The following is a 25,486-nucleotide window of genomic DNA, read 5'->3' on the forward strand; positions in this document are numbered from 1 at the left end:
AGAGCAGCTACCTGATACTGTACATCTGCACCTGCACTGAAGGCACACACACACACACACACACAGAGACGAACCACTCAGCCTGGTCTACGTGTAACATGACCCTGCTGCATCTCGGTTAGAGCGCTGACCTACTCTGAGAAAGACAAGAGCAAGAAAGAACAAGTAAGAAAAGTGGGAGACATTGATATTTAAAGGGGATATTGAAGTCAAAAATGTCTCTGCTGCTCTGTGTTAGATTACAACTGAATAACTGCGCCAAGAATGGAGGTGAGTGCCAGGATCCGACAAAGAAAGCTGAGTTTTCTTAGGATTTGAAACTTCCAAGTGTCATTGCAATGAATGAGCGGAATCATTGTCAATCAGCATCAAATCTTTGCAGGGATGTTTTGGAAGAGAACTTTAGATTGAATGACCTTGGAATAACTAGTGTGTTTGGCTCTGTGTTCTAAGTATGGTGAGAAACAGCCATTTGCAAGCACTAACACACACACACATATACATACACAATCCCTTTTATCTTACTTGTAGAATATAGGAAGCCAATTCAAAGACAACGTCACTGTCCACTTCAATAAGCTCCTGTAAGAGAAAATACAGAGGTCATGGGCATGAATTACTCCTTCTTCCACTGCTGAAATAAAATGCACACATTTTCATTTCTCCATCATAAACTGGTCATTCCTTTCATCGTTCCACCACTCCCCTCCACTTTGCCTCTCACCCGTCTCTAATTTCATGACCCATTCATGTCGATGGAGCTCAGAGACTGGTGAAACAAACTAAAGGGGGGGGTTCAAGGGGGGGAGTTTAGGGGTCGAGGGAAGGCATATTCCCAGGATTCCAGATCATTCAATACATTTTAATCAGTGTTTGTAGGCACTTGTAGAGATGTGGTTTTTGTATATGTTTGTGGTCTGATCCTGTGCATGTACATGCAGTTGGGGCTGTATGTATCATGGGGGGGGAAAGGGAAAAGAGTGAGTGGGCAGTGAGTCGTGGGTCAAGCATGCCAGGAATGTTCCCTATACAATCCACCTCTTAATTGCCTCAGAGATCAGACAGCCAGGATGAAACACTACACAGAACAAACCTAACCAGGGTTTACCACCCACTGTGACTACAAATCGTCACACTCTCTGTGTTTTAGTACGGTGTCTGTTTCCATACCACAAAAGAAAATATTTCTAACATCTCTGACAAAAATTGCAGGCACATCTTTAAAATATGACCACAGCCTTAAAACAGCAATGTAAACCTTTTTTTTCTTTTATGTTACATCAAATATTTTTACTGCTGTGATGACGTTGTCAGTTGCTGGTTTGTAAAAGGATCATTTGTATTTAAAACTGATGCAAAGTTGATGTAATTTCAGGGGTGGCTTGTGATTAATACGACAAACGGAACAGGTATTTTCTTCACATTTGAAAAGAGACCATTTCTATATCTCCTTTACTACTAACATCAGTGTGTGTCTTGTAAAAAAAAGGCTACAGTTTCCTAAAACAGATTCATCTTCCTGAAGTACAAATGCTAACAGTTAGACCTAACTTCAAAAAAACTATTTATACTTTGGGCAGATCTCTGTGCTATTCTGGGACGTCTTGTTCTAACAGCCCTTTCAACTATTTTTTCCACTCAGGACTTGTACGCCCCCTTCTGTCAAGATAAATAACTGCTTTACAATTAACTCTTTATTCCTGATGACTCCCCAACCCTCTTCTGTAGGAATCATCTCCTCTTATAACTGAGATGTTCCTTAACTGTCAGCTGTACCATTTTAAAACAAAGCTAAAGACTGTTTTTGCTTCTAATTATTCTACATATTCTGAATTAACATAAACAATTTTCTATTTTTTGCCTGTAAAGTACTTTGAATGTCCTCAGTGTAAGATAAACTTGGACTGGCAATTTGCACTTCAGAGCTTTATAGATTAGTAATGAGAGAGGAGTGCAGTACAACTATTCTAATGGAACAATATGAACACGTTGATTAAATTTGACACTGTTTCCCCCTCACTTTAAATAAACACACAAGTGTCCTTGAGAGGCATCCAGTACTTTGGGGAGGTACTCAGTCCCTAATATGATGGGGATTTTTGGATACAAACTTTTTCAGAGGTGTTTTATTATAATAACTCTGGAATTTTCTTTTTGTGAATATTTTTGGCTTCTGTTCACAATCTCAACTGCTGTCTAAAGCTGAACTGAAGGAGATTCAACAGTAACATCTGATGGTAAAGGCATCAAATCATATGCCAGTTACTGAAATGTAGGGCAGCATATATCACGATGAAAAACAGCTGATGAAAACAGTTCACATTTCCTGTTTCACCAAATCATTGTGCAAGCTGATCTCTTTGTACTGAAACAAAAATAGGGTAATAAACTTTAAATATTTTAAAGAAAGGCTGCTCTGTATAAATATAACACCAACACCTGTAAAAAAAAAAAAAAAACAACTTTTTCTAAGTAAACCTTCAAAATCCTGATGAAACGCTGCTTTCAAATGCAAAACTGCACAAAAAAAATCCTAACTATTCTTATCTGTACAGTTAGAATGGATGATAAAATGATAAATGATGAATGTTGTTACAGTTGTCCAGTATTAGTTATATACACTATGAAAACAAAACAAGTTACCTTGTAGATGATGGACTTGGCATTAAGGAAAAACAGCTCAATGGTGGCATTGTCCTTCAAATAGGATATACTTTCAATGTAGAACCTGAAAAAAAAATACAAAACATGTCAACACAACTGCAAGAGAACAAAAGGACATACTATCTTAAACTTATTTTGCTTGAGAAACAAAATGCGTCCCTTTACAACCATTCAGAGTATAGTAGTAGCATTACACTGTGCACAGGTGTATGTGACAGAAAATGTGTAATGGCCAAAATAACCAGGAGGGGGCAGACCATTTTAAAGACCGACCCTGTACCCAAACATCCTTTACTTTCCCCCTTACACCACTTTTCTCTCTCACCACAATGGCTGGCAAAGATCCATATTAGTTTGTGAGTGTGTGCACATTCTACAATCCACACACACAGAGTAAATGTGCGCATGATGCACTTCACACATTGTCCGCCTCTCTGCATCATCAGCAGTGTGCAGTCTCACCACATGCACATATAATACTTACACACACAAACACACACACATTGTTACACACTGGCAAGAGCAGCACAGTAACCCACTTCTGGCAGAGCGATGAGCATGGAACTAACATAATAATGCAGTCTAAATTTAGCTTGTGAATGCATGCAGAGCCAGAGGGGAGGCGTGATGGTATGCTAGGAAGCTACTCATTGTTAGCTTCTCTCTGCATCAAAATGATCCCATACAGCACAAAAACTCTCAGGTGTCCCTTGTTATATTTTTCTATTTCCCTTGATGCACTGTGCATACACTTGTCAAGTATTATCATTCTGGGTGCATGACTCAACATATCCTCATAAATGCGACCTAAGCACGTGTTCCTATGAGCACATGTGAATGAATGTGTCGATTTGTGCGCGTTATGAATGTGTGCACGTATTGAGTGAGAGGGATTGTAGAGGGATCAATATTGGAGCGCTTAAATCGCGTTACCCATTGAGCTGCAAGAGAGAGTGAGCAGCCTTGTCAATATTCAGTGTGAACATTTAATTAAAGCCACGGTGTTGATGAGAGATTTGCACACAGCTAGCACAGCAGCAGCCATGCAAAAATGCCCCTACTGAATCAGCACGAGGTGGGCATCTCCGTAGCATTTACTGAGGACTGAACATGCAAACACCACATATGCATGCAGTTACATAGGTGTATTCAGCAGTGCAGACAAACACACACATTAAAGACAACCGCTATCAGCTCCTAATAAAAACTAAGCTTGGATTGGTAATGGATTCAGGTTTGACATTTGGGCTGAGTGATGTTCCACCATTATATTGTGATTTTGCATTTATGTGTGCACATATGCCTAAGAAATCAGGTGGTGTGTATGTGTGTGTGTGTGTGTGTGTGTGTGTGTGTGTGTGTGTGTGTGTGTGTGTGTGTGTGTGTGTGGGTGAGTGCGAGAGATGGAGAGAGAGAAGTGTGGGGGGTTGAGGGTGGTGACATTTGGAGAGATTGAGGTTAGAGATTGGACTGAACTGTGAAGGAGATGAGAGGATGGAGCCTGCAAATGGTGTCAAAGTTCACAGTGTCACAGCACCACCACCGCATCGTCAAACACCTATTAGTCTATGTAAATACACACATTGACCCTCAGCCTGACCACCAGGCATAAAAGAAACACACATATACACACATACACACACCTATGGTTCAATAGTTAATGCAGAAAAAGAGAAGAAAATTTAACACTGCTGGTGAACTGTGCTCATTGATTCAACCGTACTAAAAAGTCGAAGGCCAAAAACAGACGTAGTGGAATATACTACACAGCTTATCTACACAGCTTATCCCACTTGCATTTTACAATGATGTCATTGTTCACTAAATATGGCGAACAATTGCTCTATGTACTAAGAATATGATTTGACATATAGTCGCCTCATTGTGAATTACTTGAGCTGTGTTAAATGTCAACCTGGAAAAGACTACTCACACACATTGTAGGCCTGAGCTGCTGTGCGTCACATCACTATGTACATGGCTAACCAAATCTCCCTCCCTGGGGTGTGACATGGAGATATGGTGGGTACAGAGAACACCGGGAGACCCCAAACAAAGCCTCGGTTTTCCCTCTGACAGTACATTTGTGTGTTCACGATTAGATAATAGGTTGGAAGGGCTGTGCATTTTTATTTTAGAAAATCTCTTCTTAGGTCACAGCACTGTTCTGTTCCTTTGTGTTCAGTCATGTATTGAAGATAAAGCACTCACATATACAACAACAAACACACACTAACATTCAACCTCTGTATTTCAGTCACATATACACCAAAAATACAGTGTCTGCATGTGAGTCAGGGGTGTTTAATAAATGAGTAGGGCCATTGTATGAGCAGTACAAAAGGTCCGAGGGAGGAGTGTGGGTCGGAAGGGTTACTTCATAACCCTGTCAGAAAGGGGCAGAGAAAAGTTGGCTTTTTCTGAGAAATCCAATATAGCAACAGCACACACCTTATTGCAGGTCGAGTAGAGACGCACAATATTTTTTTGCCCTGTTTAGCATTAAAATGAAAAAGGAGCCTTATACAGATGAGTCTGGTACTGTTTTCAAATTGCTTCAGCATCTAGAGAATGTACAGACCTGATGTACACAATAAATTACAGTGCCTTTGGGAAAGCTTTCTGCTGTGGTGTTTGGAGTATAGCACTTATTCACAGCAAAGCTATTTGATGGGATTTGCATGCAGTGCATATTGATGAGGTTTAAGAGGCTCATGATTGGTTGAGAGGGTCCTATGGAGTTAAACATGTGGGTCAAAGCAATTTCATTGGGGCCTGTCATAACTAACCTTGTTAATCTGTGTCTATTAACACATGAATCCACACAATACAGAGACTGGCCTTCTTTTCTCCTTCCCACACACACCAAAAACCAAAATCAATTTGTGACTGTGGTACATGTTGGCAAGGTGAAGGGAGTTGTTCAAAAGACTCACCTGACACAGAAGTAGAGAACAATGGGACCGGACTTCTTAGGGAATTCGTGTTCTAGTACTCTGCGGTCCAACTGTAGCCAACTAAAATGGCCCCTGATGAGACAAAAACAATCAATTAATGCTTTAAACCAAAGATGTTCATGTTATCACAGCAAGGACGGTAAGATTTGAACACTGTAAATGGCATTATTATTATGAAAAAGAACATTTTCTCCTGAGGACATTGCCATTTTCCTTTCCTGGTTACAATTTGTATCTTCTGTGTTTTTTCCTGTACCCTTTGCCCATCTTTTCTCTTTCCCTCTCCAACACAGAGAAACTGCAGAGACAGTTTGTCACCCTGGTAACCCTACATGCTCTCCTGAATCACTGAGCAACATCTCACTCCAAATCTCCATTCTTCTGTGTCTTTCTTTCACCCTCCCTCCCCTTTTTTCCCCTACACAGTCTCTTTGACCACGGTCAGAGTTGAGGCGTCTGCACTCCCCAGGCGTACACAACAAATCTACACATCATAGAATTAGCCCTGTGGGACTGACACTGCAAAGATGATGTTGCTTTGCTGCACTGACACTGGTCTCAGTATTTGTCGCAGCCGTGTAAATGCCACAGAGCAGGAGCCAGTTCTCCTTGTTACGTCTAAGGTACATAAGATGAAACAAACTGAGGAACACAAAGGACATGTCAATGTTTACCTGTATGTAAATCAATAGAAAGTTTGCATGACTTGCTCTGGACTACCATTCTGTTGTGCTTTTGTTTTTCAGGTCACCAACCACAATCCATCTAATTTGAATGTCAGTTTTGCATTTCACAGTCTTCAGGGCAAGTGCTCTGGCAAACAGACTCCTGATGCTTTCGCTAGCCAAGAGGCAGATACTATTTCATGTCACTGTGACTTTAAATGTTGTTTAACAAGGATACATCAATAGTGGGGTTAGGCCTTGACCTTGATCACGATAAATGTAGACATTTGCTTCAAATAAACTATAGCCAAAAATAAACTATAATGCAAACAAGATACCTACTATACTTCAGATTTTTATATGATAAATAAAATTAAAAATGTTCTCAGATGACTTAATTGATGCTTGACACTTGGGGAAGAGTATATGGGTATATACTATTTTTGATTTTTGATTTATTTATTTTTTAAATATGTGATTCAAATCTTTTACTACTACTTTCGTAGCCACTATAAGGTTCTGGTTTGATTTTCAAAGACACAAAAAATATCTGATACCCATTTTTGTAGCCTTTTTTTTTGCCAGAATACTCGGTTTGACCTGGGTCTTAAAAACCTCTTTGCCCATCATCTACCTATGGTATAACATGTCTTATATGTTGCCTTGATAGATAGACTCAGTAGAGTAAAATATCTCCATGACTGGTACTTAGTATATAAAATTTTGTTTTATTTTATTTCTTTCTTCTGCCTTTTCTGTAAAAGTGCCCTTTTCCATACCTTCCAATAAAAACTATTCTGACCCTTATTAGTCTGAGTTTGGTTCCAGCGTTATGGGGCTACACTCTAAACTTAAGGGAAACAAACCACACTGAACTGAACAACAGTTCTTGGGTACTAGCATGGTAATTTATAATGACATTCCTTTTTCTGTGACTTACGTTTCATCTGTGTATGCGATTCCAAAGTACTCTTTTTCCTTGAGGTTGAAGTGAGATGCCACCAGGTCCAGCAAGTCCTTTGCCATGAGCTTGGGCTGCAAAAAAGAAAAAGTGAATTAGTTATGCTCTTACTATGATTTTATTAATCAGAGTCTGCCTTGTTTGAGATAATAGTTTTTTTCACAGTGCAAAATGTAGTTTTAATGGGAAACGGACATGTGCAGTTGGCAAAGCTGTATGTTGAAGTATCAGCTATTGATTTACTGCAATGACTAAGCATTCTGACCAACACTGGGGAAAAGAGCAAGAGAGGAGGAGATAAATGAGAGAGAGAGAGAGCGAGAAAGATGGATGGAGTGTGTGGATGTTGCTGACAGTGCAGGTACCCTGCCCTTCCTCTCCCTCCCTCCCTCCTTTCCGCCTCTCTGACCCACACCTCTACTGCAGAGTCATGGCTATGGGCTGAACCAAAGTACTGCAGGGAGAGGGCTGCAGCTAGCACAAGAATTTGCTAGTAAGCTAGTTAATATTGTGGAAAACTGTCCAAACTATATGTGATGACAACCTCTATTCATCACAACGCTTAGAGCATGCAGAGCATCTTAAAGCCCAGCAGAGGCTGGGGACTGCTGCCATATGCTGCTGGTTTGTGACATCCTGAGTAACAGTACGCCCCACCCTGAGGTTAACCATGGGTGTGCCTCGCTGCCTACATGCTGTCTCTCATCACACACACATGCACACACAAATCTGCAGGCACAAATGAACACATGCATCCACAGAAAACATTTATACATCCTACTCACAACATAAAAATGGAATACATATGTTATATCAGTAGATCATTAAGGACAACGGAAAGGCATGCTTTCACACACATTCACTCATTCACTCACTCACTCACTCACTCACACACACGCCCACAGTTATCATGTCATAGTGTGCACTTTCCTAAGAATCTCCCCCTGGGGTCCTGTGCTATCTACTCATAGCACAGCTATGACTTCAGTGAAAGAAGCTACTGAGGGCTATTTAAAGAGACTTCAGTGATGTCATACACACACATGCACACATACATTGCCACTGACCTAGATCTCATATAAGAGTGCCTACAGTGATCCTGCTACACGAAAAGGCTCTGGAGAGAGAGATTGAGAAGCTCAACCTAACATATAGGCTAATTGTGCTCACATGTATTACTTGCACATTATGATCACGTATAGTTACATTTCAGTCAAGCATCCATGCAACTCTCTTAACGGAAAACAGTTTTAGACGCCTCATGCTGTCCCATTTATCTACTGATGTATCATGAGCCTGTTTATGAAAGCTTCATGATGCAGTCACCCATTTATGCTCATTCAATGCTCGTATTCAGTTTTAGATGCTAGTTATTTGATTTAAACCAGGGTTTGAAGATCTAAACACAACTGCAAAAGCAATAACTAGCTCTGTTGGGTCTCAAAATGGAAGAGCAGCGCTTCGAACGAGTACCACATGCCTCTTTGAAGGGCTCCAAACAGTTTTAGAATTGACATTTTGGGTCTAGAACAAGCCTGTCTTTATAGTATCAGCAATAATACATGTTTTGGTTCTGCTGAGGACACAAACAGTGGTGGTCTCTCATTACCGCACAGCAGTCAATCGCCTTGGCAACACCATCAATTAAACAATATCCATAGTACAGTAAAATGAACCATGAAAGGGGTACAGTGACATGTGGACACAGTAAACAGACGACAAGATGATGTGTTACCACTCTTCATGTGACTGCTCATACTTTTCATACGCATACGTATGACACTATAGCTCATGTGGACAATGATAGATAACTAACGGATGTTCTAGAAGATGCCTAATGACAGTGAATCACACGTACTAAACAGACAGAATACACACACATACTCATAATAATAATAGAGACATACATTCCAATCACGTACAGACACATATCCACACATACACACTCATACACACTCATACACACAGACAATATGCATCCATTTATCAGACAGTAAGCTCTCTGCTAGCTTAAACAGCATTACCTCTAATAGACATTTAGTCTGTGCCTCCTCAGCAGCACAGGTAATTAACAGTGTAAGAATTACAGGGAGGTGCAAGTGCTAAAGCATACCCACAGACAAGTGACAAACACATAACAGCAGCTCACTCAGCTGGCTGGCATCAGAGTTACAAACAGCCAGTCAGGAACTTGGCAGCTTTAAGGTCTGTTCAAATTTATGGGATGCAAACTGATTTATCAGTGGCGCTACTTAGTCCAAGGGTGGGGAAGGAAAAGGTTTTACAGCCAAATGCCCATTTTTCAGCATTAACAATTCCATTTTAGGATGTAAACCCGGCACTCTGTATAAAAACCGAAACACTTCCACTTTGAAAAGTCATAAGGAGCAACTCTTTTACTGTAACTCGTCCTCATCCTGCACCACTCCAGCCTTAGGGAGTGATAGTCGATGACTTACACATACTTTGACCCAGAGGTGTATTTTGTGGTTAGAGTCCACCTTTACAGCCTGGGCAATGCGTGTGTGGGCCTTCTGGCAAACACTTCCTGGCTCCATAAACAAACCATGGAGGACATGCTACGTATCAAAGGTAGCAGGAAGGGGATGAGGAAGAGGAAAAAGGTGAACTACACTTCTGGGATTAAACAGCTGGTCAATGTTATGTCAGTGACAGAAATGAACCCAAATAAGCTTTGAGGGGCTGACCTATGCACCTGGGATGACTATAAAAAAAGTTTAATGCAAGACCGCAACAGATTTGTACTGACCTTGCATCGTCTGAAATTAAGACATGAAACATATGGAGCCCTGCATTAATAGTTGAAAATTAGTTACTCTGTGGACTGCTCATGAGTTATGCACATTCTTTTATGAAATAATTTTTCTGTGCACAAGCTCAGGACCTGAATGCTTCACTGGAAAACTAAGAACAACACTGTAATTCTCTATGGTCCCACTAACAATTCTCTGGCCTACTGAACATCCGCTCAAGAGAGAGAAAAGAGGACAGAGAGCAGAAGAATGAGTATAAATAAGTGCAGGATCCTGAGTTATATGACAACTGTTTGTTAATAACATCCTTTTTTCTGCAAACTGTACATACAGCTTTTATTAACAATGTTCATGTATGACTAAACAAAAGAGAGACTTTCACACAGAACTGATCTTCATGTGCTTGAAACCTTGAAAGCAGTCATCTTGACATGTTACAATTATTTTACATTTACTACTTTCCGAGGACGACATCTGAAGCCAGGTTGAAGAAAAGGACAAAGTGTAAAGCAGCCTAGTGAGAAAAGAAAATATGACGAGAGAAATGTGGAAGGTCAAAGAAGTAGAGAGAGAGCGAGTGGAAGAAGAGCAGAAAGCACTGCCAATTTAAAAGATGGGATCAGTTCTGGCAGAGTAATCAAATCAGAAAGTCAGCAGACCTATCCTCAGCTCTCCCCTCCATTTTCTCCACTTTGTATGTCATCTACTGCCTCTCCATTCCTGAGCTCTCATCTCACTTTTCTTTTTGCTTCTCAACCTTCCAAGTTTCAGTGTCAATCTTTCTCCCCTGCTCGCCAGTTCCTGGGGCAATTACCTTCTTTTGTCTTTGTCTGTCTCCAGTAGAAACAGGTAATGGTCTGACCCAAAAGGTCCTATGTGAGGCTAGGAAGACTGGAATGACCTTCTACACAACATACACACTAAACCTAATCTAATGTGACATATTTTGTGATGTAAAATACATATTGTCCATTATATAAACTGTTATAATAGTATAAAACTAGTATGTGTACCAGAGTAAAACAGAACAGAATGAACCTGGCAGAAAGATTAGCAGAATAGTGGTTTTCAATGGCAAAGAAGAAAGTGAAGGGTCTGTTGTGGGTACCGCTGATGCCTTTGGTCATTACAGCAGAAAGGCCTGCTGGGAGGACAGAGGGCTGAAAGTAGGGGGAGGGGATGGCATGGGGCATGCTGCTTTGTTTTAAGTCGTTTCAAGATTAATTCCAAGCACTGACAATTAAACAGAGGGTAACTGACTGATGCACAGACACATGGACAGGCTGAAAGACGGATAGACGATGTTGTTTGGTAGCTTGATCACCAAGGCATTCTGGCATAGACGGGGATGAGAAATGAGCAGTGAAGCATGAGTTTAGGGGAAGTAAGGCTTTCTGTTTTGGACATCATTAGGACTGAACACTGCTGTTTGAATGCATGGATTGTAAAGGAAGAGCAAAGCAGTGCAGAGTCTGATGCACACTTGTGTGTTTCTGTGTGTGTGTGTGTGTGTGTGTGTGTGTGTGTGTGTGTGTGTGTAAGTGGGGAGTGGGGGGGGTATGAAGATCAGGTGAGCATCAAGAAAGAGCAAAGTCACCGACTCCTGACCAAATTTCCTTCTGTCAGCAGTAATTGACTCTCCGAGGACACTAGACATCACTTCTCTCTTGCTATAGGGAAATGAGATTCTGCCAAGAGAGAGTGGAGGAAAATGAAAGGGAGAATGGAAGAGAAGACAAACCTGTACAAGGAGCTCCAGCTTCCTGTCGTCCAGGAGATGGACCTGACATCGCCTCCCCTCTGTCATCTGTGAAACACAAAAAGGGACTATTAGTATTTTGCTGGTTAACAAAAAATCTTTGGGGTCTGCTTGTACCAGTCAAAAAAGAAAAAAAAGAACAGGATTACAACTATAATGTTTCACTGTCTGTTTATATGAGAAGCATGTGCTGTATGGCAAGCTTTAAGTGTGCTTCTTTGTGGTATCCTCAGTGAAATTTTAACAAGGTTAGATGAGCTCATTACACACAATGGGCCAATACAGACGATGTCCTGTGCTGTTCAATTCCTCACTGACATTTCAAGCATTCTTGCTTGAGCAGGAAATCCATTATCAAACAGTGGACTACCACAATGAGTGAAACTGCCTGCCGTTTGTCTGTGTTGCTGATATAATGTTTTCAGAAGAGAGCTCAGAGAAACGGATATTATCCATTTGCCAAGATCAGGCGTAAACACTGAAGCAGGTGCAATGATGAAACAGTCAACTGTGGGAGCTGAGCGCCTCGAACACACACATAAGTTAGACCGAGCATTCCATACGATAGACAAAGCCAAGTTATTTCTGCAACTGCGTCTGACAAGTGGTGGTCTGTTATGAAATGCAAACATTTACATGGTTTAGCATCATTGGGGAAACATGTGAGATATATGTACAGAAGTATTAAGTGCATCTGTGCATTCATATGTTTGTGTGAGTACAATAAGTGTGTACGCTGGTGTTTTCAGCACATGTGGAGTTTCTCTGCAATTTAACAGGAAGCAGGGACCCTGAGGAACACAAACACCCTCTGGCCCCTCCTACACTTCCCTCACATCTGGGATATGGGGAGGGGAGCCAGAAGAAAATGGGGTTGGAGGTGGGGTGTGTGTGTGGGTGTGTAGTAGGGTGGGGTAAGGTGGGGGAGAGTAAGAAGCAGTGAAGGAGAAGAGGTTGGGAGAGACATCCTCATTGTCAAGCGTTAGGAAAGAACTTCCTCCAAAACATATTCAATAAACACAAGCACATGTGTAACCGGTTTGTAACTCTTAACCATGAGGATCATATTGGCCACCTGAGGCTCTTGCAATTTGGTAAGGGCATGTGAACAACATGAGCGTAACATACTCCTACTTTCTCACCATTACTGCCAGCTTGCATTGGAGTGTCAGGCAAGAGGTGAGAGTTTAGCGAAGAACTGAAGATAGCAGAAAAAGACAGCGCACGGAGTAACAGAGTTGTGTCTCATCACTCATTCCTATGTGAAGTCTTGCTTGTATTGTGTGTGTGTGTGTGTGGCTTTGAGACACTTTGAAGGGTACAGTTTACCCTCCCACTCACCATTGATCTCCTGTGGTTTGAGGGTTTAGATTGGGCGCACCTGTGCACACAGCTAGTGACACACACATATATATACACACACACACTTACATTTTCCAATGCTGCCTTTTGTTTCCATCCCACAGCCTTATGTCTTGGGGTAACATTACCTTTGCAAAACGTTCTATGTTTATACTGTAAACAGGGATTTTAATTGCTACCATGAAACTAAGTAGAAGGTTAGTAGTGCTGACACTAGATATTTCTTCCAGATATAGAGATAACAAAACTACAGTTTACAGATCAAACATTTTACAAAAGTCTGTTATCCTGTGGATTTATTAAACTGCAGTGCAGAAAATATACTATATATACACAAAAACACACTGACAGGTACACATTAACATTCACAGTCACAGGCTCTCAGGTTGAAGCACCTGGGAATAGTACAAACCTTAATGTCAAGGTAACAAATCACTGCCTTGAGGCTAAATTTAGGCAGTCCAATCTGGCAGAGACAGATGTGTATTGGTTTGAGTTATAAAATTCACTTTGTGGTATTGGACACATGCTGCGGAGTTTCTATCCACCATGAAACCAGATGTAATAAAGTTTCTATGAATAGCTCATTGTCATTAAATAGAGGTAAAAATAGAACAGGACATAGAATATGAACAATATTTGTGATGATGCTACAACTGGAGCCAGTACACCGTTAGGGAAAAGATGGGCTTTGTAAACATGTGCCATTTGACATTGACCTCTGATGGAAGCTGTTCACATTTTACAACAGTGCTGCTAAAAATGTGTGGTGTTTGCTGCATTCATGCCTCACAACTTCACTTCATGCACAAATGAGAGACCTCTACAAAAGGGAACATGGCTTCACAGCACATGTGGTTCTTGCTCCATCATCATTTTGGTGTGTGATTCACCGTGTGTGTAATCCACTAACATTTCTGACCCATTACTTGTCAGGTTTGAATAGGCTAACCTACATCCTCAGGCCTGACTCACTGGCAACACAGAGATTAAAAGACAAGAGATGGAAATAAAGAATGTAACCCAATCCTACTGTACAAAGCAAAGGGGCTCACAATGTTTCATTATTCTGCTGGAGCTGGCACCAGATTTACAGAGGCACACACACATACAGACCAGACAGACGGGCATGCAGTTGACAATGATGCTTGCAACGATGGTCACGTTATCATTAGTTAGTTACCTTGCAAACAAACGCTCCCTTTGAGGCTCCCACACAAAAACCGGCTCCAAAAGGCAGGGAAAAAAATCACAGTCTACAGATTAATCCCAAAAAGAAACGAGGCGTGCAACTGCCAGAAAATCATCAAAAAACACCCATTTTTCCGGCCGGCCTAAGGAGGTAGGCACATCAGCATCCATGTTAGTGACCATTAGTTAACGTTAGTAACCAGCGACGCAATCTTTGTATATTCCTGCACCCAGTAAACACATCTCACGTCCTCGTCATTGAAGGCAGGAATAACTCGGCGCTAATTGACGGCGATTGTAGAGTGTTTTCCTGTGCTGCGTCCTCCCTCATCCCTCCTTCCGAGAGCTGAGAGCTTCTCACGGGGATGGTCCCGGTCGACCAACCCCCCTTTCCCTACCGGCACCGTGCATTAACGGCGTGAACGTGCTGATTGCCAGAGACCGTACCATCGGTCAGCACCGGAGGGGGGTCGGACGGGCAGAAGAGACCGTGAACGGCTCACTGGATTCAGGCTGCCTTCACTTGCCAGCTATGTTTCTCGCTGTCACCGGAGTTGCTTCGAAAACACGGGAATAATGGAGGCAAGATGTGGGGGCGGGGAGAGGAGGAGATGAGGGGAAATTTTCTGCAGCAGCTCACAGCCATGACAAACTGCAGACCTCTGCTTCTCCTTCTGTCTCTCTTTGCGCGTGCATGCGTTTACAAATCCAAACAGACATCTATGTGAGCACACCGACAGTCTACCATTCCAACTAATGATGCACTGCCGGTAAATAAACTCTATCACTCTATTATTATTTGTCTGCCATCTGAAATCAGGTTCCAGAAATGCTCTCATTTGTAGGAGTGGAAGGTTCCCCTGAAAACCCCTATATCCTCATATGACTTGGAAATCTAGTTATGCACAACCTTCTGCCAGGGTTTTTTAAAAGATGCACACAAAGCCTAAAATAACAGAAAAACATGAGGTACAGTTGGTTTGGTCTTTCTCCCCTCCTCTCTCTCTCTCTTTCTCTCCAGCTTGTCACTTCCTGTCTGCACTTTTAAACACAGATCTCCCTGCTCAGGTTTGGCTTAAATGATTCCTGGCCTACAGTCCACTGCAGCCGTTGGACTGAATCTCTTTCTTTGACCTAAATTGGGCACTTGTGTTCACCTTACACAGCTGGAGCAGCAGCCGTTGAAACCACAAGTTGTTAACATAACAAAATCAGCCTAGGTTTTGGTACCATAAATGCTGTACTAATATGATCAGCAAAGCAGGGCTAAGCCCATGGCTACAGTCCGTAAAGTCTCTGAATGCAAGCAAGTGAGGGCTAGTCTGTTTTCTATTATTGAATTACAACATGACTTATCCTTACTGTTATGAAAACACTGCAGAGCTACATGGAGTACATGCACATGGTCGTATGTTGTACAGCTTCAGCTAAGTTTGGCTGTCAGCATCACTGGCTACTTTTTAGACCAGTCTGTGAAATGGCTTTACCAACACACACAAATACAGTTTGTCAGAGCAAAATACAGTTGCACCATGTTTGACATATGGCAAATGAGAAACTCACATTGGCAGGATTTATCAGAAACACTTTATTCCCTGGAATTAAGCAACATGAAGATGAAATTTAATTTGTTGTGCTTAGTACAAACTGTTTACTATTCATTGCTATTATAGTTACTAACATGGTGGGAGTCCAACATTCAGCTCTGTTTGCTGAATGTAGAAAGTCACATGAGAAAGCAGGAGGTGCACCCTCTCCCCTGCTGCTGGATTTTTTTGTTTCTGGATATTTTTGGCCTGTTCCAGACACCGGAAACTAGCCTGTCCAACTTAAACATCTCCAGATGACTCTTTCTTTGGCTTTAATACATACAGTCTTCCCTCCTGCTCTCTCTCCGATCCCATATATTGCCTTTTATTGGTAGCTTCCTCAGTTTACTATCAATAGGGTCTGTTCATTGACTAGTGTACTGAAGAGAGAATGCACAGAACAGCACTAGCACGGGGCAAACAGGGTAAATCTGACAAAAGAGACAGAAGAGGAATGCAGAAAAAAATATTGCAGGAGGAAGATCCCGGACACTTAAACGACACAAGTTTATGAAATACTGTTCCTGTTTGGATTGGCTGAATGAGAGGGGAACAGACCACCAGAATGAGACAGAGAGGAAAAGGAAGGTGTAAGGAAGCAAGGCATGAACAATGACCAACAGCTGTGATTTAGTGAGTCACTTTCAGTGCTTATGCACCTTAAAGTCCCTATACATGGTCACCTTTCAATGACCTACATACAGAGAGTGTTGCCAAAATGCACAAGGTGAGAAACACGTGGAGGTGTGACATATCTGGGCTCTGACAGAGCCTTGTTATGGAGCCAGTGGGCTCTATTCGGGATAAGGTGTGGTTTTAATGAGGTGCTGATCTGGTGCATTTCTTTGGGTAGGGGTCCGAAGGGGGAAGATACGGATGGGTGAGGTGGGTTTAATAGGCGGCAGGTATTATAGTCAGGTTTTAGGGTCGAGCAGGGGAACAGGGTTGATGGTCTGTGCTGGAAAAGGTAACCTATATTGGTGGAATGTGATATAAACAGCGGCGAACAGTTAATTGAAGCAAGATGGAGAATCTTTTTAACCCTGACTGTGTGACGCTGCGGTAGGCAGTTAAGACTGACACACACATTCATGGCTCTCACTGTCTGCCTTGGTCTCTCTGTCTTTGCATATTTATGGAGACTAAACAAACACACACTCTTAAACATGTCACTTTGAAAGCTAGCCCGATTTGACACAAGGCGTCCTATGATGATTTATGAGACTTACATCATTACAGTTGAATGGGTTTATGACTTGTCATCAGTTTTAACGTAACAGTATCTGAATGTGGTGCAGATTAGATTACAGAAGATTCAGTAACACATACTGGAGCTCTCAGTGCACTACAGTTTTAGTTCAATGGCTTATTGAAAACCTGAAGAAAAAAACAATAGCAGGGCCAAATCCTGTCCTCTTCTCCATCTAGTGCTCAATGTAGTGGCAGACACTGAACAGGGAGGGTCACGCAAAGGCAGCCAGGAATGTCTAGAGAAACGACTGACCGGGAGAGATCTGTTTTGTTTGTACAAGTGTGTATATGTGTGTGCATGCATGTTTTTGTGTGTGTCTGTGAACTCCACCCTCCTGCCCGTGAGTGACTTTGGGACAGAAATGTGGTTCCAGTTAGGGCGTTTTAAAATCAGAAACACACTGGCACTTCAAACAAACGGAAGATATTTCTGTAGCCAACACTGCTTTGTTCTCATTTTACTACAAAACTCCTTTTCCAGACTTTACCAAAACCTTTCTCTTTTTTGGAGTAGATGTTTTTCCTACATTTATATCCCCAATCACAACTTTTACTAAAACTGACATATGGAGACACTTTAGGTTATAAAATACTACACAGGGACTTTTTAGTTGGAAAAGTGCAGCAAAGCGTTTCGGCAGGCAGAATAAAGATTCTATGTGATTTGAACTGTTGTTGCGCTGAATCCACAAAAATCCATTTCTTCCCTCAGATCTTGACTTCCGTGCCATATGCACCCAGAGGAAATCCACTAGTCTTAATCCCGAATGAATTAGAAAGATATGAGGGATGACTTTGAGCTCATGCTGAAAAATCCTCAAAGAAAAGAACTGCCTCTAATTACATGTACAAAACACTTCTAAAGTTGGCTATCATATACAGGCAGGTAACATATTAAAGGAAAGAACAGTATGAAGTCTCTTAGTAAGGGTTTGGATCATTATGTGTCACTAGAACAGTTCTGATGTGCCTTGTCTGTGAAGTCTGCTGGAGGGGTGAATATACTTCGAAAAGAAATCTTATTTTGGTGAGAGAGATGGCCGCAGCATATGATCTTATATGGTATTACATCACTTCCACACTCATCAAATCATTCAGTGTCCCATTGCACCATATAGATGTGATACTGTGAAACAGCAGTCACAGCAGTTACGTATTCACTACCTTAACTAAATCTCTAAAGGAACTCTAAATGCAAAAAAGACAAGTCAACTATCATAAGAAAAAGAAGAAAGATGTCTTAGAGTTTGGAATTGCTCACATTTGAGCAATGGCCTTTAGTCAAAACACCACTAACCTCACCTTGAACTTGCTGAATTCCTGCTACTCTCAAATTTTTAGCCTCATTCTTCCAATATTTATCTCTCAAACATATCTTTGTCTAATTCAGGTTTTTATTTCAACCCATAGCTGAATGCTTTTTGGGAACCCATCCAGCATAGCATAAACATTTTTCTAAAGAGTGAGAAGCAGACTGTTATGTTGCATATTGTACATGTAATATCCAGCAGCAGAAACCCTTCTTCTAGCCTATCTTCAACCTCCTGTGTACTCTTCTTTCTACCACTTTAACTGATGCCAAAACCAAGAGCTTTAAAAAAGCATGCCACATGCACTAGATGTACAAGTCTACACATTTATTATGTGCTCATATATAGCCAGAAGTTATATTTAATACAGAGAAAACTAAAACAGGGCTGCAGTGAACATCTCCTGAAATGACATCTAAGAACAAAGCTTATACTGAAATGATACTGCGCCACAGTGTGTCAGTTTGAGAGAAGTCACCACTGGCCACTTGGGTTCATGTGCAGACAGTATGGGTCATCTTTCTTGAATGCTTCCTCTTGTCTCTCTTTCAGTCTTTTTTATCCTGATAAGCTGTCTTCAAAATACTCCAAAAGATTATTCCACTCTACTTTTTTCCATAGGACCAATCTATACCTTTTTTTGCACAATTTAGTGAAAATGTCATATTGCACTTAGAGTTGATATTGATAAGTTGTCATTGTGCTTGCAATTTGAGTCTATTTACTTGGTTAACAAAAAAAAAAAGCACTACTACTACAAAATGCAGTATTAATTGTTTTGAAGTGCATATTATTTCCACTCAAATATACAAACTTGAATGAACGAAAATTAAAAAAACAAAACAAAAAGGAAAAGCAATAAAAAAAATAGAAACTTATTTTTCCTGTTTTACACAGCATATCTGGTCAGTGTCAGTGAATGTAAAATATCATCAGATACACACTAGACACTGAAAGAACAACAGTCCGAATGGAGCACAATGTTCATAAAGCCACTATGAACACAATGTTGGTGTTACTTTGTTTATATGAAAAATGAGAAGCGATTCAGTGACTAAAACACCTTATGAGACAGAGCGAAGTATTGGGGCGAGAGGGGGAGCTAGTGCACCGAGTGACTCACAAGAAGAACATAAAGCGTTGGGACAAATAGGTGCGCATGATGTCATGTCTTCTGGACTTTTATCTCAATGAAACATAGTCTTACTGATCATGGGGGTTTGATCTGCAAGGATCTGAGCTGTCAGCAAGTTTGTGTGTGTGAGAGAGGGATGCATTCACAGGGGAGGGATCTCTTACCCCTACACCTCCTGTCTTCATCTATAATTTACACTGTGTGAAATCACTGTCGACCTGAGTGATCCTGTGTTCACTGATACGGTTAATAGTACATGCAGAAAGGCAATGACGTAGGACAGAGTATTTGGTTCTGCACTTGTATCTCAGATTTTTTCACAGGGTGTCCTCTACTTAGTCTGCCTGTAAACCCATTAAACCTTGCTGATTGATGAGTCTTTCTCCTTGAACTATCATTATCTCTGTGCATCTTCTGTCTGCGTTCAGTTTCTCATAAGCAAATAAACAAATACACACAGACTGAGCTTGTGGCCTAAACTCAAGGGCACAGTATATTGGCACACAGTTGAACTCCAGTGGCCTTTCTTCCTTGTCCCTGTGACTGGGTAGAATACCAAACACTCTAATCATTTAGCATGCTGAATATTAAACAGTCTTGTCTAAGATCTCTTGTTGGTGTGTATGTGACACAGTCCTAATGTATTCCGCTGGGCTATTATAAACATGTACCCTGAATCTAGAACAGCAGAGGAGAGCAGAAAAGGGGCTGGGGGGGAAAAAGAGCCCAAATTCTGTCTTATTTTTTCTCATTTGTGGTGTGTGTGCCCTTCAAGGGCTCTAAAGACCCTTCAGACTAATAAGGGAAACAGCCACGGAACATCATACAAGGCACCAGCTTTCGATGAGCTTCCATCCACATAATAAAATAATAAGGTCTCAACAGCACTTACTTTTTTAATGGAGCAGTATGGACAAAACAAGCACACACAAATGCACATAAATGTTTGACCAGCCTGCCTCTCCTATGCTCTCCAACCTAAGATGCAAACAAAAGTTGTCATGGCAACTTTCTGGGAGATCTAGCCGCCTCCCCAGTGCAAACGCTGGTAAAAATGTAGGGCACTTAGAGGAGGAGGAGGCGGAGTAAGACAATGCTAAGACACTGTAACAGGCAAGGGTATAACCAAGAAGTATAAACTTTTTTGTGAGAAGCCATACAATAAAGGCTTTCCTCATTAACCAATTCAAGCAATGTTAATCCACAAAGTCCCAAATGAATTTTTCTCTATTTTACACTTTTCTTAAGTGATTTATCACCATTTATTCTAATAATATAGCCAGTATTTTGCATTCTTAAATGAAAATCAGGTATTTGTCTACATTTAATTCATTGATCATGATTGATGTCCATAAAAGCTCAAATTAAAGTTGAGGGGTATTATATCAAAAACAGAGAAAATGGAGGAAAAAGTGACTTTTTCAGTAAAATATACCAATAAGTGAACATAAAAACGAGTGTGTTCATCCACTGTCACTGATCAAACTCCACTGGTTTAACTGGTGAATCAATGTTATAGAAGATGACAGTGTTTCCATGGTAACTATGGAGCCTCTGAATATCCAAATGGGTCATATCTGATGACTATGAAAAGATGAAAAACTGTATTTTACACCTATTACATGTATTGATAGAATTAGTGGATCAACTGTTATTTAACTTTTTATTTCAGTAAATGATTTTGGTTGCTAGTGGGTTTTTGGGTCTTTATGGGTTAATAATAATAAATGCATAATGATCCATGTGACAACTGAATTCTTCTCTCTACGGTCTACATATAGTCAAGAATCCTCTGCTTTTCCCCCACCCCGACTCTCCTTTCCTACCTCCACCCTATTTACCTCCAGGCTATAGCAGCTCAAGTGACGTAAGAGGGTTTATGTGCAGTGAAGAACAGTATAGGGAAAGCATACAGAAAAAGGGAAAACAAAACACTAGCTTCAGCTGTTAACACCTGACAAACAGACACAGAATTCACTGAGGGAGTCTGAAAAGGGTAAGACAGGTACAATAGAGAGTGGGGAAAACTAGAGATGGGGCAAGCAAAAATGCAGGCATCCTGGTAGGAAATTATATGCAATGGAGAACATTTTTCTTCATCTTCTCCACGATTTCATCAGGGGTATTTTAATGACAAATCGAGGAGTGCCATACCACACACTGTCCCACAGCTTGTCTGATCTGCCTTCACAGCTCTACAGCCTGGATTTATCCCCCCATAGCTTTGGCTTGATGTGGCGGTGCTCCATTACAACACACTTGATTCCTCTGAGCCAGGGTAATGAAAAATGACCCAGCTCATCTGCAGGGAGAGCCCTTTGGCAAGTATGTGTGGTCTGTGTATGTGTGCAATTCCTTTTGTCCAAAGGGAATCCCATCAGTGTACAGGTATTGAATGTCTTCCATTTGGCCATTTTGCCGCAGGGAGAGCCAGAAACCAAAGGTAAGAGATGGAAAGCCTTTACTCAATAAATAAAAAAACCTGATCAATCACTTGCTAATGTTACAGATGAGCACTAGGTTCCTTTTTTAGCTTAGCCTGGAACCTTTTATGTTTAGTCAGGAACATAGACAAGTATAGAGCTGTGTAACTTGCAGTATGTGAGAATGCACATATACTTCTGTACTTTTTCTGTTGTCGTTTCGCTTGCTTCATGAAATATTTTAGGCTATAGCAGAAAAAAATGCAAAGAGAGATGGGACAAAATTCGATAATAAGGAACATAGACTTGTCAAGCTCTTCCTATTGGTCTTTACCATACCACAGTGTTAGCCCATACATATGCTAACCCACGTGTAGTGAATAAATAGATGATGATATTTTCTCACTTATCACACTTACGTTCAAAACTTTAAACCGTTGCTTAAACACATGTGGAAACACTGACAGCGGGCATAATATCCATACAAACACAGGATATAAGAGCCCCAGTGACGGATTTCCTCAGATATTCACTAGATTCTCCTGGTAATCCTGCAGGATTACCATTCTATACTGAGATCCTAACCTCTGAACTTAAAACATTGTAAGCCCTTATATCCCCATCACTAATACCACAGTTAAACCTATCAGTTCACTCAATAAAAGGGGACCACCTCCAAAAAACCATAGATCATGTCTGCTTTGGCCACTCAGTTGTGGCTCTGGCCACGACTCAGACACACTTACAGGATTTAGACGGATACTCGCCAGATTTATCAAGTAGGGCGCTCAGCCTTGGCCCAATCAAACAGCAGTCAGATCCTCCAACTCGTGTTTTTATCCTGTTTAACATCTGTACAGTCTCCAGGACAGCAACTGATATTTGGGAAAGTATAAACCCCATTCACACAAAATCAATATCACTGTCATTGATTGCTGTATCAGGACTATTTTTTTTTTTGCCACACAACTGTTATAAATTGATTTCCACGTAGGTTTGCTGGAAAAACTAGAGATGAATCACCACCATGTCTTAAACAAATACTATGCCTTAAATCAGAGAAAAAGATTAGTCCTTAGGGATATCTGCATCTGTATCCGAGTGAGGTTTAGAGCATGCAAGCATGAAAACGTCTGTAATTAATCAAGTGAGCGGCCATCCTATCAAGTAGTGTGCCATATTCTCCCATTAGCAAAGAAATTAGATTCTGGCATGACTAAGAAGCTTATGATGCACAGTAACTAAATGAAATGGCACATGAGGGAGGAGGTAAGGAGTTTTAAATGTTTAACATGCAACAACACTGCACACCACCAGACTTGTCGCACACATCTGTATCAACAAAATATAAATGATAGATGAAAGATGTATTACTGTCTATAATCCATGAATAAGTGAGTTGGAGAATTTTGTGCAAATTTGTTTCCCATGGCTGGAAAGTAGTTGAGTCTCTACAGGAACCTTTTTCTTAAATGCAGACACCAACAAGACTTGACCCCTCTTTCCTTCTCCCTTTCACACACACATTTTCCACGCACACACGGTGTTTGATAAACCTGGGAATGGAGCAGTTGAAATGTTTTCCAGACGAGCTATGCAAATAAGACCTTATCCCAAGGGAGACACTGTAAACGGCTTCAACCACCAACAGAATCTACAGAGGGGTGTTTATGTGTAAGTGTGTGCCTATGTGAAGATATCAAACACAAACATGCCTGGAGCTACTTGCAAACAAATTAGAAAATTACAAGAAAAAATAAACAAAGCATTGGAAAAATCTGCAACACAGACAATGTCCGCTATAGCCGAGCACCCCTCCCTTTGCTCTCACTGTTGGTTCTGGGAAAAGATTTTCTCACATACAGATCCTGACTTTGGCAATGAGAACAAAGATAGCTGCCAACAGGGATAGTGATCAAAATTCTTCAGTAGGAAGTCACAAGTTCAGCTTCATCCTCTATTCAATAATTACTTGGCTGGAAAACAGGGGAATAAAGGACTAAGGCTGGGCATTAGCAAGGACATGCAGGCTTCCCATCCTGGATGTTTGCCTGCCTGTCACGAGCCTATTTACTGACATGTGTTTCTGTGCAATTTGAGAACAAACAGATGATAAAAGTGAACATGAGCGTTAGAGAGACTTAACAAACCCAACCATGTGCAGTCGTGCCCTGGATCAGGGGAGCCACTGGCAATCAAAGTGATCTTCTAGAAATGCATTTGATTGAAACACTATGATCTGACTGAGTGCCCGCAGCTTATCAGACTGCATATGAAAGAAGAAACACAACAGACAAGTGACCTACGCCTAGACACAGGGAGGACTGTGTGTGTCTCAGATATTTTTGGGTGTTACTGCATCCCTGCTCCCTATCATCATACTGTACTGGGGTTTGTCACTGGGAAATGAATTTGACCATTGACAGTTATTTCAGTGGCAACAAGCCCAGATGAGCTCAGTGTGAATAAACTGACCTGGGTTTCAATCCCAGATATGATGCAAAACAGCCTCTAACACAGTAGTGATGTATAATAACTACGTATGCAACATAATGTGAGATTTAAAATATGTATTGAAGTTTTCTAGGGAATAGCGTTGCTAGGAAACAGCTCAATTTCCAGTTTATTTGCCATCTATGCGAGCCAGCTTTCAGTCTGTTACTGTTATAACAGGAATCAGTCTAACAGGAAATGGACTTGGTTTATTTAGTTTATCTTGTCATGTCTGACATTATGTACAAGGATGTTGCACAAACAGAGAATGAGTTTCGTTAAGCAATCTGTCGCTTCAAATACTCACATACAAAATAATCACTTGTGAGTCGCAAAATAAGGATGATTACAGGTAAATGGGTCTGTTTTTGGTGACAGAGGGGAAACCCGGCCACCTGTTTTTGCTATAGTCTTCACCTCAGGATATCCTGCCTTAAGGATGGGGTGGAGTGGCATGAAAGGGGGAGTGGAGGGGCAACAATTTAAAGCATAGCTTAAAGTATCAACAGTATGCTTGTGTCCTGATTGAGTATATGGGTCTGCTACTGATGACTTTCTCCTCCAGCTGGTCACAAAAAAAAGAAAGTAGAGACAGCTAAATAAGAAATGAAGAAGTGATTTAAGTAGGAAAAAAGCAAAAAGAGAAAGTCAGAGAGGAAAACGAGACACTAGGGGACAGCTTTAGGTCAGAGCGCTGGAGTGGAAATAATTTTAGTAGTGAAGAAGAGGAGAGGAAAGAAACAGGTTCATAAAGTATAAAAATGGGCTGGGATTTACCCAATTTATCAGTCCTCATTCAACATATTACTCTTCCTCATTCTGTGCGTTTTAGTCTCCCTCTGTCTTTGTCTCCATTGTGTATGTGCCAGTTGTGTGCGGCTGGCTATCTCATTAACAATAATAAAGGAAGCAGGGCAGAGAGGCAGTGCAGTGAGCCAGGGATATCCCCATC

At 41.1% G+C, this 25,486-nt stretch overlaps 1 protein-coding gene across 10 annotated transcripts in view; it reads right to left on the reverse strand.

Annotated features, from left to right (window-relative positions):
- frmd4a (FERM domain containing 4A) overlaps positions 1-25,486 on the reverse strand; it is a 100,022-nt gene that overhangs the window by 21,715 nt on the left and 52,821 nt on the right. For 9 of the 10 annotated variants that reach the window (XM_030135863.1, XM_030135864.1, XM_030135862.1 and 6 more), the window contains exons 2-6: positions 11,763-11,828; positions 7,227-7,321; positions 5,601-5,693; positions 2,644-2,728; positions 526-582 (exon numbers count right to left, since the gene is read on the reverse strand). In XM_030135863.1, coding sequence (XP_029991723.1) covers positions 526-582; positions 2,644-2,728; positions 5,601-5,693; positions 7,227-7,321; positions 11,763-11,828 — 396 coding nt within the window. Of the gene's footprint in view, positions 1-525; positions 583-2,643; positions 2,729-5,600; positions 5,694-7,226; positions 7,322-11,762; positions 11,829-14,325; positions 14,866-25,486 lie in introns of those variants that run through there. The other variant, XM_030135865.1, reaches the window with a different exon arrangement.

Source organism: Sphaeramia orbicularis, chromosome 6 (assembly GCF_902148855.1).
Source record: "Sphaeramia orbicularis chromosome 6, fSphaOr1.1, whole genome shotgun sequence".
Taxonomy (NCBI): Eukaryota; Metazoa; Chordata; class Actinopteri; order Kurtiformes; family Apogonidae; genus Sphaeramia; species Sphaeramia orbicularis.